Source organism: Aristolochia californica, unplaced genomic scaffold (assembly GCF_029961685.1).
Source record: "Aristolochia californica isolate CCGP_79_NKW_82.1479 unplaced genomic scaffold, dmAriCali1.0.hap1 SCAF_5, whole genome shotgun sequence".
Lineage (NCBI taxonomy): Eukaryota > Viridiplantae > Streptophyta > Magnoliopsida > Piperales > Aristolochiaceae > Aristolochia > Aristolochia californica.
In genome coordinates, this window is record NW_027182214.1 from 1,810,237 (window position 1) to 1,824,567 (window position 14,331).

The 14,331-nt window shown below is 38.9% G+C and overlaps 2 protein-coding genes across 2 annotated transcripts in view; one reads left to right on the forward strand and one right to left on the reverse strand.

The window, feature by feature from the left end:
• The window catches only part of LOC137966443 (uncharacterized), a 32,459-nt gene extending 27,834 nt beyond the window's left edge, over nucleotides 1-4,625 (forward strand). The window contains exons 17-21 of the mRNA XM_068813054.1: nucleotides 1,311-1,520; nucleotides 2,022-2,231; nucleotides 3,919-3,988; nucleotides 4,099-4,271; nucleotides 4,355-4,625. Of these exons, the coding sequence (XP_068669155.1) occupies nucleotides 1,311-1,520; nucleotides 2,022-2,231; nucleotides 3,919-3,988; nucleotides 4,099-4,271; nucleotides 4,355-4,480 (789 nt within the window). The 3' untranslated portion in view covers nucleotides 4,481-4,625. The remainder of the gene's footprint in view (nucleotides 1-1,310; nucleotides 1,521-2,021; nucleotides 2,232-3,918; nucleotides 3,989-4,098; nucleotides 4,272-4,354) is intronic.
• A 549-nt stretch (nucleotides 4,626-5,174) lies between these two features.
• Nucleotides 5,175-13,664, reverse strand: LOC137966302 (probable serine/threonine-protein kinase PBL8). Its single transcript, XM_068812883.1, has 6 exons — nucleotides 13,425-13,664; nucleotides 8,412-8,749; nucleotides 8,172-8,307; nucleotides 6,608-6,744; nucleotides 6,362-6,485; nucleotides 5,175-5,840 (listed from the first exon to the last, which is right to left on the reverse strand). Exons 1-6 carry the CDS (start codon nucleotides 13,474-13,476, stop codon nucleotides 5,386-5,388), a joined length of 1,242 nt encoding a protein of 413 aa, XP_068668984.1. The 5' UTR covers nucleotides 13,477-13,664; the 3' UTR covers nucleotides 5,175-5,385.
• Between the last annotated feature and the right edge of the window lie 667 nt (nucleotides 13,665-14,331).

The following is a 14,331-nucleotide window of genomic DNA, read 5'->3' on the forward strand; positions in this document are numbered from 1 at the left end:
GACCTAATCTTAGTTTGTGCGCCGTTGAGTTTGTGAAGGGTAATACTAGTGAGAATAGTTCTATATTGATAAGGGTTAAAAAGTGTTGTTGGTTTATAAGGTTGAATAAAGGCTACTCAGGTGACTAGTATTTTGGGATGAAACCGGACTCAATCTCAACATTGTCTCTCTTGCAGGTGCTCAAAGTCTACAACAACAATGTTTCTAAGCCCTTTCTGATTGAGGTGACTTGTCACTCATCATTAGTTGGATCTTGGGTTCAGTGCCCCTCTCTTAGCACTTCTGTCAGATTATTAATGAGGTCAAGGATTTGTGCAGACATTTGACCACTTCATTGACTCATACCCTATGCAATTCTAATCCTCTTCTCCTTGGGGCTTGATGCAGCGAATAGTCGAAAAATCAAGGGTTTCCTTGCTGAAACCCTGAAGGGGACAAGTAGAGAACAGGAATAAGCCAATACAACTACTAGAATTGGGTAATAGGCCTCGTAAGAAACTAATAATTTTGGAATGGAATGGACCACTTTAACATGATATAAACCAAATCCAGACTCTGTTGGTGTTCTTTGTGGCCTTTGGGTTTGTTCTCTATGCCCTGGTTGTGTATGTTCTCCACGTTGTATGCCAAGTTGGTTTTAGGCAGGGGGCAAAGATATCTATCAGTCTTGAATTGCATATGTGTTCCACATCTCAGGCATGTTGTCTTTGTGTGTGGAAGAATAATTCCACTTTGATTATGGGCTTGAAATCAGCCCTACTTTAACATTATCAAAGAAGGATGCCTTTCCTATCAGAATTGGTTTGTGCCCCTTTTAATTTGTTCCTCATTTATATGTGTTGTGTGCATCTTCCATAGGTTTTTTGTATGAGAGTGTAAGTTGTTCTGTGTGGAAAAAATGTCCCAAATTGGTTTGAGTTTGAAGAGATCCAATGTTTATTATTAGAGACCTCAGAATTTCAGCCAGTCATTTTGGGATTGAATGGACAATATATACATGTTATCAGAGCAAGGTTTGAGTTTAAAGGTTGGGCAATAGGCCTTCTAATCATTTCATCATTTTGGATTGAAACCTGGCTCAACTTTAACATCTTTAATATTGTGTTGTTGGTACCTGCTTTGTATGATATTATATTCACCGAAGATCTGTGAACACTATACATAAGATGAAAAGTTCAGAGAAGTTTCAATTTTTTTTCACACAAGTTACTTCAGTTTCAGTTCTTAAACTGCCATTTTCTATTTCTAGAACTCTGTTTTGTTTCTTATATATTTGAAATCTTCTAAATGCTTTGTCATTTCATGTGTAGCACTTAGTTGCAATGTATGGAGATCAGTTTCTTCAGCACATTGGCCTTCTATCTTCAGAGCTAAACCTCCCAAGGGATGGGGAGTCCCCTATAGTTCAGCTTCCTTCTACTAAAAAGTTGCCTTCAAACTCCCAGAGAAAACTAGCTGCAGCAAAGTTTTCTGCTTGGAAAATGTGGATGGAGGATTGTCACACATTTAATGAGATTGCTGTAAGAACTTTTATTTTATTATTATTTATTTGATTTGATTAGGTTAACCCTGCCTTGATGTTTTTAACTGGTGATCCCAACCCCAGCAGAGGATTGTGACAGGTTGATACCTGGTGTGAAACTGTAGTCAAATAATACAACATGAATCCAAATCCTTTATAGGGTGAGTATTGAGATGATGGAGGAGGATTCAGCGTAGTCGATACAGCGCTTTGATGATGAGGATGAATTGAAATTCTACGACGAGAACTCCTACCCAATTCTGTCCCTTCATCATCAAGTTAAACACAGTTTTTTCCCTACCATATGACAATGCCACTATGGATTGATTGTTGTCCGTAATTCAAGATCTCATATGAATATTCCATGATGTTTAAAAACCAATAGCGCACTGACTTGTCCAAATCAGTATACTTTGGGCATGGTTGTCATTTTGGTGAAACTTTAGGTTACAGTCTATCCACAGTTTTGCTAACTTTGTATTGCTTCTTGTTTCCATAGAATTTTCCAGGAAGAGCAGCTCCTTTGAAGGAAGCAACAGTTGTGGAATACATCCTTGAAGCAGCAAGAGAAGGATTTGGAATCAATTGGTCTAGATTTTGCAAGGAGATTGACTTGATATACAACATTCTCTTGGAAATTCGAAGTGCTGTTGCAAAGGTTGGGTCAACAGAGAGGTTAAAACCCATCAAAGAAGAGTTACCAGAACATGTAAGTTGTACATTATTTGACTTGTTTCTTTTGGAAATCATGAGAGGATAGAAAACCTCTGGGCAGTACAATATACTATGCAAGTTCTGATATCATGTAGTGGCGGGGGGTGAGAATGGACTAGACCAGTGAGAGAACTCGTGGAGTTATATATGTTGCATACATTATATGTGATGTATAGGTTTCATTGGCATCTTTGCTTGGTATATTCAGTGACAAGGTTTAGTATGTGCCCCCTTACCTTCAATCTAGGTTCAAGAACCACCTGATTCACTGTCACTCTGTACTTAGAAAATGGGAGTCAAAAGCCTAACTGTCCAGCAGCAAATGAGTTTTGTCAAGTTTCTAAAGAAGGTTAAAATCTGATTTTGATCCTGAATGCATGATTCTCTTAGAAAACTGACTTTAATTCAGAGTCTTCATCGCCTAAAAGAAGAAAACAGCTTACTCCATGGGATGGAAATCACACCTGAATTGGCACCTTACATGGCTTACAACGTCATAATTATGTCTCACTTTCAACTTGGCATGGAGAGTTATGCAGCACTAAACATTTCAATATTCCCCTCATCACCTTCCTCCTCTGCTGCTGCTTTTGACCTCAACGACATCATCCAGAAGGTCAGTTCAACCACTGACAAGTTGGCAGCCCTGTAAAAGTTAGCTCATGCAACCACACTCCCGACCTTGCTCACATCTTGTGAGTTGTTCAGCAACCCCCATAGCTCACTACTATTTTCACTTCTCTCTTTTGCTCTCTGTTTTACTATACCCTCTTCTTTGTATTATCACATCAATTACATGAAGGTTATCACATGTTATCCAAGAAATATCATATGCATATTTCTACTACTATGAGGGAGAGTGGAAGCTCCTATGCAACTTGAAGAAAGAAAAGGTGGAGAGAGGAAAGTTAAGCATCAGAAAAGTAAAAAAAAAAAAGGAATAAAAGTGTGAAGGAGACATCTGAGATTCTGTCATAGATTTCTGTAGGGTTGGTGTAAGATGATGGATATACAATTCTATTGTTTCTAACAGTCAAAGCCACTGCTATCCTGCCCATCTTGATGGAATATATGTAAATACAGATTTATTTATTTTTGGTGTGCTTTTGCATGTGTGAGTGTGAGTGTGTGTGTGTGTGTGTGTGTGTGTGAGAGAGAGAGAGAGAGAGAGAGAGAGAGAGAGGGATTAAAAAGAGGAAGTGATCAGGAAGGAGAAGATTAAAGGAGAAAAGGTGGAAACAAACATTTGTTGTTTTGACTGTGAGACCAGTGCCAACTGAGCTGCCATGTCAGATGCGATACCTTTCACTCTTCACATACGTGTGAAGTTAGTATTTTCCTAACTCTAATGATCCCTTCTTTTGTGGATATGCAAAATTAAGAGGTCATGGTCTAGAAAATATGACTTGTAACAAGTAAGATTTATTGAGGTTTGTATGTACTAGCTTTTTTAGTATTTTATTTGTTATTTAGTATGGCCAAGATCCTTTTTTGGTATGAGTAGGACTAAGTTCTCTATAAAAATTTCCGTCCAATCTAAAATCAAAACTAAGATCTAGGTGGTCATTGTGATAAGCACATAGACCAGGAAAATTACTCAGCCTTGGGATCAGTCCCTGACAAGACTCAATATGTTTTTATAGCTAAACATTGTTTGAATTGGAATATTGATGCAATTGCAGGTGAGCTATATGCACATCAAAGCTTACTTGGTCATGCAGGAGCTTGGTGTGTCAATGGATGAAATTAAAGGTTCTTCTTAATCCTCAAACCTGGGGAAAAGCATGTGATACATTAGGTTTTTTTTCCTTCTATGATTTCCCTACTTGAAGAATGTCATAAACCAGAAATGTACATTTTAGGTACCGAAAATGGTGGCATTGACATTTACAGATCCAAGCAGCCTCGCAGGGAGGAGACTGAGACTGGAGATATGCATCCAAGTAAATGCCTCAAATCCAGAACACCAGAAGATAATATCATGTTGGAAGCAACTGAGAGCAGCATTTTAGAATGGCTTCAAAACCAAAATGGAGTGAGTTGGTTTCATATCATTTCAAGATTTATATCATTTATTTTTGTTTTTTGCTTATCGAAAACGGAAACCTGGGTTTGCAGGTTTGTTTGGCTATGATTGTAGATCATTTCAAGGGCAGCAGCAAAGAACAGGTAGTGAATCTGCTGAACTTCTTAGAGAGTGAGTTTTTTATATTTAAAAAGAACGATCTGTTCATAGTTATGTAAACAATTTTTCAAACAAAAAATGTTGAGGTAAATGCTCTTGTGAATTATGAGGATTTCATGGTTGTGTGTATATATCTAAAAATTGTGTATAATTGTAAATCCTACAAAGAATAGGCACATGGTAGTTCCTCCTTCAACGTTATAAACTATGGAGTTGCCCATCCTTTTCACAAGGACTAGCTCATGTTTTAAGAGGATGTTTATGAAACGTTTTCTGGTATGTTAGGTACGCTTCTCAATATTTGTGATTGTTTCTAGCCATCTTTATGGGTGTTTCATGTTAATTGCGATAAGCTATACATCCTTGAGGGTTGGGTTCAAGGAAACCTCTACCTGAATCTTGTAAGCTTATGTTACTAATTTAGTCCTTGCCTAGTGGGTTGAAAGAGTAAATCCATCTCAGCACAGAGCTGATCAGTAAGGGTGAATTCATTGCTGCTAAGCCTAGGTTCAGCGCAATGGTCTAATGGTTCGGGAGTCAACATTCCATACCCATCACGTCTCTAGAGCTGAAAGAGAGAAAGTAGGATTAGTACTCTCACAACGATGGGTGTCAAATGCAATACCCGGCGGTTCCATCCATTTGAAAGAAACTACTTTCATCTTCATTTCTTTCTGCTGGACAAGGAGCTCGGTTTGGTGTTCTCAAATTACCCGTCACCTGAGTCCATCACCAAAAATTTAAAGCCAAATAAACTGAATTAGGATTTCATTTACACAATAGCTTCAGTGAGAATTCGTACCTAACTGTTCTGGTGAAAAAAAAAAAAAAAAGAGGGAGGGTGGGGGGATCGGTAGGCACATACAACAACAAACAAGCTCATTAATTGATCACAGCCGCACTAGTTTTGAAAAAGTAAGCGCAAATTTAAACCATTACTTACATCTGCAACAACACATGCAAATCATCTAACCCGGCAAGCTGCTGGACCACCGGCGGAGCAATTGGGATTAGGTGATCTGCAACCTGTGCCGTTGCCGGCAAACCTTTGCCGCATCCTGTAATCAGGGAGAGCAATTGCTGGGCTAAGTGTGGGGCCATCGTTTGTACCACTGCTACATTGTAGGGGCTCGAGAGTTTCAACCACATCACTCATTAGTGGCCTTGCTTTTGGATTCTGGCTCAAGCAGTAGTATGCTAAGCTACAGGCTTTTTGTGCGGCTCTCACTGAGTAATTGTCCTCCAATCTGGGGTCTATGATTTGTAGTAACTTCCTCTTGTCATTCAGCTTGGGACGAGCCCAGTCTACCAGACTTTGCTCTTTGCTTGGCTTGGTCTTGTCCACAGACCGTCGCCCAGTCAATAACTCAAGAAGGACAACACCAAAACTGTAGACATCACTCCTGGCTGTTAGATGACCTGTTCAAGGGCATCAATGGCTTTAGGTTCAACTCCAAGACGATGTTTTAGAAACAAAATATCATGATGGAACTAAGAATGTATGGGTGTTTTAGCTCCAAAAGAAAAATCAGTCTTCATAATAAATTTCTAAAATGATTGCACAGATATAAGCACCCAACATAGATTTTAAAGGGCTTGTAAAGTCATTGCCAAGTTCTGCATGTATTTCAAGGCTTAACACACTGATTTTCACTTGAGTTATATTTGACGGACACACCAATTTAAGGGCCACCTGGGCTCACAATGTAGAGTCAAGATTAGGTCCCTCATTTAGTTAAGTGAGAAGAGATTTTGAAAATAAAAACAAAAAATAAAGCCAATCACATGGATACCAAGTGTATAACAGATTTTGTTAAGAAAAAATAGGTTTCGAAAAAATGAAAATAAAACCCAATTACATATCGATATACAAATATTAGTATTGGAGCAAAAGCCAGAGGCAAGGCAGCAATGATTTGAAAAAGGTGCAACAACCATACCAGTCATGACATATTCCGGTGCTGCATAACCATAGGTTCCCATGACACGTGTTGACACATGAGTCTCGTCTCCTTGTGGACCAGCTTTTGCAAGTCCAAAATCAGAGAGTTTCGCTGTATAATCCTGCAAGAAACAGACAAATAATAGGTCACAAAAACATCGATATATCTCAAAAGGGGTAGCGATTGAAAGCAAAGAGAAATAAACGAAGGTTTCTGCCAGGGAATTGAAATAACAACACTAACAGAGTCCAACAAAATATTTGAAGTCTTGAAGTCCCGGTAGATAACAGGCCTTTCAGCATTGTGAAGGAAAGCAAGTCCTTTGGCAGCTCCAAGAGCTATCATCATTCTTGTTGCCCAAGACAGTGGAACAGCCGTCTCTGAATGCCTCAGGCAAGAGAAGCCTGGTCAGTTTGAATCGAGAAAAGGACAGGACAAACTTGACACACACAGCAGGAAGTTGGTAACTGAGGCTTGCAGATGGCTTTATTCTGTGCCCATAAATGCATGCAGAAGCATAATAAAAGAAAACAGCAATCATAAAACTTCTTGCTGGAACGAGTATTAGCTGCAAGACATCATATTCTGTGGCTTTCCATGGATGATATTGTTTGTATACTAGTGCAGGTCATCCTTATAATTGCGTTATCTGATTGACTTAGATACCTGTAAGTAAAATTATCAAAATTTGCTCTTTTTTTGGCTTAATACTGCATTTTAGAGAGATGAAGAGTTTACCAAAAGATGGGTGCAATGATAGTCCACTAGATGTCTATTTCTTTGGAAAACAAATAGAATGAATAAGAATAATGCTATATAGCATGCCAACAGTATTAGCAACACTACTGACATTACAATATTATCTATGAGAGATACTTTTACATGAGAAGTAGATACATGACATATTAGGGATTTTTGAATAGAAGTCATTAGAGATATTTCCATTACTTACATTGCGGAAGCCAATTTAATTTCCAAGAAGTGGAATATGACGTGGATTGGGCCTTTGGCTCAATAACCACATGGGCCAGTGTCTAGCTGAAGTCTGGCGTTCAAGTTGCACCAGGGGTTTTGGAAGTAGTATATATATGTCTATTATCCACATGAAAAAATAAAGGAGAGAGAGATGGAAAGAGAATGAGAGGAAGAGAGAAGTTGGAAGAGAAAACTCCAGCATATGAGATGCGTAGGGATCGTGCATATCATAAATTACAAGAATGCCCCTTACTTAAGTGAAACCCTAATCTTCTTATATCTCTCATTCTACATGTCCTATGTACATGAAACTTGGACTATAGACATAATTCAACACAGGGAACAAGATTGCATCAAAATATGAAAGTGAAGATAAGGTGAAATGATCAAAGTGCCTTTGTACTAGTTTTTCAACACCACATTTAAATATAATAAACAGGATATGATTGACTCAAACAAAAAGCACTCAAAGATGAAGACAGCTAACTAAAGATTGATCAAGTTCAGGTCAATGGTTCCTCATAAGATTAACCACTTATGAGTCAAACTACTTTACTTCATGTCCATGAGACTGTTTCATTCCCTGAATATTTATAAACTTCTATATGAATATGTTTCAAGAATAATAAACCCCCACTAAGACTGTCATAAGAGGTGGATGATGATTTCTCCATAATCCATTAAATAGTACGCTGTCAGTAACTAACAAATCAAAGGTGTACAGCATATGACAGCAAGTGAATTAGAAACTGACAAGACAACGCTGGAGAGGTTAAAACACTGTAACATGAGTTGAATAGCATGAATCAAAGGGAAAAACATGGATGCATACTTCGGAACAAGTGGTTCTCAAGGCTGCCACGAAACATGAACTCATAGACAAGTAACCGATGATCATCCTCACAGCAGTATCCAATTAACTTTACCAAATTAGGATGCCTTAGCTGCCCTAGAAAATTGACCTCTGTCTGGAGAAGGAAAACAAGAAGATGTGAGACCAACTCTTTTATTACAATTAAACAATTAATTAAAGAATTAAATCATTACGTAGGAAACAACAATAAAAACTTACTAGCCATTCCCTATGTCCCTGAAGGCCATCTTTGTTGAGAACTTTAACTGCAACAGGTAGAGACTTGAGACCAACCCTGACATTCTCATCTATATACCCTTTGTATACAGTTCCAAACCCACCTTCACCTAGGACATAATCTGAGCGGAAGCTCTTTGTGATGGTCTCAAGTTCAAACAAGGTGAAGGCAATCACATTAGTGTACAGCAGCACATTTTTTCGAGAATCCTCAAAGTTTCGAGGGGTAGAAGAATCGCTGACATCCGAGAAAGAACGGTAAGATTTCTTATCTGAAGGTGTACTTTTAGCAGGCAGAGAGAACATCTGAAGTTGTTGAACTGCAGTGAAATAAAAGAAAATAAGCCACATGAACCTAAGACAGGAAAATATTAACATAAAATTTTTATAACACTCATAGGAGTTTATAGTAGGAAAAAAGAAATAATTAAAAAACCAAAGTTATACATTTTTTGCATAATATGTCTGTTTTGGCTCATACTTCACCAAACTCAAAGGATTGTGGGACAAGAGAGATGCTCTTTGTCCTATCTTAAGATGTAGTTGGGGAGCGACGAAAGAGGAATTATCATATCGAGAAACACAGAAAATAATCAAGTTTCTCATGGGATTAACTGAGCACTTTGCTGCAGTATGTGGACAAATATTGACAATGGATCATTTGCCAAAAATCAGCAAAGTGTATTCCCTTGTGCTCAGACATGAATGACAGAAAAATGCATCCTCAAAAAGAGCATAGTTCAACCTAAAGCAGCAGTTTTTGCCGTCAAGAATTCCAACAAGAGAGGTGGTACTTACACATGCACCAAATGTAACAAAGATGGTCACAACACTGCAAATTGTCGAGCACACTTGAAGTGCACTTATAACTGATGGAAGGGTCACACAGTTGATATTTGTCAAAAACTCAAACATGCAGAATCAACTAAACACACCAAGAAGAAGGACATTTCTAACTCCTTCCTCTTTACTCATGAGCAATGCCAACAAATCCTGCAAATACTCAGTAACAACAAGCCCTCCATGGCAAATCATGTGGGTAACTCCTCAACCCATGAAGAACTTTCTGATAAAGCCTTATACTTCTCATCTAAAAGTAAGAAAGTCACATGGATCCTCGATAATGGAGCAATTGATCATATTGTTTGCTACCCTGAATAGCTTACAACTTGGAGAGTTGTTAAGAACAAAACGGTGGAATTACCAGATGGTTCTCATGCCCATGTTAAACATATTGGTCAAGTGGTATTCTCTTCTAGTTTGGTTCTTAATAATGTTTTGTGTGTCCCAATTTTCTAGATAAACCTCATTTCCATAAACAAACTTATCTGTCATTCTCTCTATATCACAGTGTTCCTTACTTATTTTTGTGCAATATAGGACCTACGCTCGAGGAAGATGATTGGGATAGGAACTGAACTGAAGGGTCTCTATTACCTTGATCAACCACAAAAATTGTCTTGTTATTCCGTCCATTCTCCTTCTGGTATTTGACATTAATATCTCAAGCATCCTTCAAATAAAGTATCTGTTTTGTTTCCCTTTTTAAATAAAAACTCTTGTAGTACAGACAATTGCAAGATTTGCCTCTTAGCTAAACAGGCTAGATTGCCATTTTCTTTGAGCAAAATTTCTAGCACATCATCTTTTGAAATGTTGCATGTTGATATCAGGAGGAGTTACCAAATTGCATCTATTTTTGGAGCCCAATATTTTCTCACCATAGTTTATGACTTTACCAGATGTACATGAGTTTATTTGATGAGCCACAAATCTGAAAGTCAGAATCACCTGACTAATATTATTAGTATGGTAGAAACCTAATTCTCTTCCAAAGTCAAAGTTGTGTATGGTGACAATGGCTCTGAATTCACTCGTGAGGCATATTACTTGTCCAAAGGTATTATCCACCAAACAAGTTGTGTTAACACCCCACAATAAAACGGGGTAGCCAAACGCAAACATAGACACCTGCTACACATGGCACGAACCTTGCTTTTTCAAGCCCATCTTCCTAAAAGTTTTTGGTGGGATGTCATTTTAACTGTTGCTTATCTCATAAATCGGACACCTACACCAGTTTTGCAAGGTAAAACACCTTATGAATAGTTGTTTAATACTGTACCTAATTACTCACAGTATTTGGGTGTTTATGTTTTGTCTCCACTCATGCCCACAAACCATCCAAATTTGATACACGTGCAACCCGTTGCATTTTTCTTGGGTACCCTTATGGAAAAAAGGGATACAGAGTGTATGATCTTGAACTTCACAAAGTGTTTGTATCCCGAGATGTTAATTTCTTTGAAAAAGAATTCTCATGTCAACTCATTTCCGCTGCCAATGAGAGTCTCATGATTGCTCCTCCCATGGACTCCATTTTTTATGATGATCTTATCCCTTGCACACCTACTCACTCAGAAAGTCATGAGATTGTAAGTGTTGATAATTCTCCTTCCCCCCACATACATTTTCCCACTCCACCACCTACTCGTCGCCTATCTATCAAACCCACCAAGCGACCCACCTTCCTCCAAAATTTTCATGTGGAAGTGTCCTTACCATCATGGCCTAAACAATCATCTGCCTCCAGTGTGGTCACAAAATCAGGTACACCATATGAACTCTCTCAAGTTCTTTCTTATGCCTAGTTATCCACCTCTCATAAGGTTTTTGCCAACTCATTAACCATCACCAAAGAACCAACTAGTTTCTTACAAGCCATGAGGGATCTAAGTGGCGTAAAGCCATGCATGATGAAATTCAAGCACTCCAAGATAATCGCACATGGACTCTCGTGTCTCTTCTACTTGGCAAGAAACCAATTGGATGTAAATGGGTATACACAGTGAAGCTCAAATTTGATAGAACCATCGAATATTACAAAGCCCGTTTAGTCGTCAAAGGCTATAACTAGATTGAAGGACTCGATTATCAAGAGACATTTGCCTCAGTTACCAAACCGGTTACTGTACGTGTTTTACTTAGTGTTTCCGCTATTCAAGGATGACATCTTCACCAACTTGACGTCAACAATGCGTTCTTACATGGTGATCTTGATAAAGATGTGTACATGTCCTTACCTCCAAGATTTGGACGAAAGGAGGAGACTCAAGTGTGCAAACTCAATAAGTCATTATACGGCTTGAAACAAGTTTCTAGACAGTGGTTTTTGAAGCTTTCAATAACCCTAAATACTGTTGGTTTTCACCAATCAAAGGCAGACTATTCATTATTCATCCAATCCAACAAAGGAAGTTTTACGATAATACTTGTGTATGTTGATGACGTGATTTTGGCAGGTAACAATCTACAACATATTGAGGATGTGAAACAGTTATTATCCAAACAGTTCAAACTTAAGGATCTTGGTCGACTCAAATACTTCTTGGGCATAGAAGTAGCAAGGTCTTCGAAGGGGATTTCTCTCTCCCAAAGGAAATATATTTTAGAGATATTAGAAGATGCTAGATTTCTACGAGCCAAACCTACAAGGTTCTTGATGGAAACCTCCGAAATTATCCTTCATCATATAAGCGTCTTGTGGGAAGATTGATCTAATTGACCATTACTAGACCAGATTTGGTCTACGCCGTCCATGTTTTAAGCCAATTTATGGAGAAACCGCGAACACCACATCTTGAATATACTTGAAACAAACTCCAGGACAGGGCATTCTTCTATCCTCCACAAGTACACTCCAATTAAATACATTTTGTGATGCAGATTGGGCTCGATGCAAGGACACGAGAAGGTCAGTAACAGAGTTTTGTATATTTCTTGGACAATCCCCCATCTTTTGGAAAACAAAGAAGTAAACAAGAGTGGCTTGATAAACTGCAGAGGCAGAATATCATTCTATGGCTACCACATGTTGTGAAATTTCTTGGTTGAAGAGTATTTTGAAGGACTTGGAAATCTAACATAATCAGCAGGTCATATTGTACTGTGACAACTAAGCTGCTATACATATTGCCTCTAACCCGGTCTTTCGTGAGCGAACCAAGCATATCGAAATTGATTGTCACTTAATTCGTGAAAAGATTCAAGTAGGTTTGATTAAGATAACACACATACGAACCAACAACCAAACTGCATACTTATTTACTAAGGCATTGAGTTCGTCCCAATTTGATGCATTACTCGGCAAGTTGGGCATCATTAACATACACTCCAACTTGACGGAGGAATGTTGAAGATAAACTTGATACGAAGATGTCGGAAGATCCTACAGAAACGGTTGAAGATAAATATCATGAGCAGGATGATAATCCTTTTTTATTCGATTTGATTTACAAATGTATGTACGAATATGTAATCTTGTTACATAATAAACATTGGAATACAGAAATCTATTAAAGTTAGAATTAACTCGGCTTCAAATCCAAAATATGCAAAAAAATCAATTTAAAATTGAAGGAAAATGTGAACACTTCGGATTTCATGATAATTGATATCCTCATAGTTCAAACGTCCGTACAGAGAAAATAAAAGAAGGGAAATAAAGAAGCGAACAACAGGAAGGCCAACTGGTAGAAGAAGCTGAAATACACATTTTGACCTTCAAAGAACCCAACAAACTCACTCCAAAAAGTAAATCTGAAAAAACAGAAACAACGGTAAGTACAGCAAAACTTCCTACAGGAAAACGATCTAGAACACTTACGCACAACACTGGCAATCATCAAACCACACTGTTTCTAAAATTTAAGAGAAAAATACATGAACGATAAGCAAAGTCATCATTTAACAGCAGTCGGCCCCAAAAGCAATTCCAAAGAAAAAAACGATTCTACACTTCCTACTTAAACTTCAACAAGCTATTAAAAAACGCGAGTAAAGTTAGCACTTTCTGGCACGAAAGAAGACAAAACCGCACCATCGCAGCTCAATCGAACTAAACAACGACAATCAATCAAAAAGCACTACAGCGCACAAGCTCAATCACTCTAGAAAACACTCCTCAGGAACTTGAGAAACTCTAAGGCTACCAACCTTGAGCGTTCACCACAACCGCCGCCTCCTCTCTTGTTCCACAGTTGCCCATCTTCGTCCCTAACGCAGCCTCTCATTCTTCAACACTTCCTCACCGGAGAACTTCCTAGTTACCGTCGTCGGACATGTACTGGCGGCAGAGAGTCGGAATCCCGCAACCGGCGACGAGAATCGGAGACTGAGATGGAGATGAAACCGCAGTTCGCTGCCGTTTACATGTGACCGCACGCTCTCAACAGATTCCTTTTACTCTCCTCGTTAATTAACAGAGAAACTCTACTCAGAGAACAGAGAAAGCGACCACTGAGAACTTGATTTGACGAAAGTACCCTCACTTTCTCCATTTTTTTCATCTCTACCCTCTCCGCGGAAGACATGTGGACCAGGGGGTCGTTGTCGTCAAATTCGAAATAAAGTACCAAATTACTATTACAACCCTGACACTCTACCCAAACCGTCCAAACGTACGAGGATAAAATCGAGAAACCGCGGTTACGCCCGGGAAAGCAGGGGCCCACCTCTGTCAGTGGACCCACTAAACAAACTGTCCAATCAAGGCCTTGCCGGCTGTTACCGGACCGTTACCGTATTATTGCCTTACCGTTCCGAAATTACGTCCGGGCCCACATCCTTGACCTCATATCTCGACCATTGATTCGATCAGCCAGAGCTTTTCGGCTTTTCCTCTTTTTCCGAAAGATCTTTTTCGCTCGCACGCGCGACGGCTTTTTTGCCAGAGCGCTCGATGCACACGTGGGAGCTTTTCCTCGGGAAGTGAAATAGAGGGTTTTTTCGTTATTCGGGAAAAGGCGGGGACTGCGCTCGGTCCATTTCGAGAAAAGTGTCGGCGGAACAGCGTAGAACGGTAATAGAAAATCGCCTAATTCTAGCACGCTATTACAATAAA

Bases quoted from the DNA above. Each gene is read 5' to 3' on its own strand.
- LOC137966302 (XM_068812883.1), bottom strand. From the start codon at position 13,476: ATGGGCAACTGTGGAACAAGAGAGGAGGCGGCGGTTGTGGTGAACGCT. The intron at 8,750-13,424 runs GTTGGTAGCCTT...ATTTCACTGCAG, and splicing joins GGTTGTGGTGAACGCTCAAG to TTCAACAACTTCAGATGTTC. The intron at 6,745-8,171 runs GTATGCATCCAT...TGAGGCATTCAG, and splicing joins TGAGAACCACTTGTTCCGAA to AGACGGCTGTTCCACTGTCT.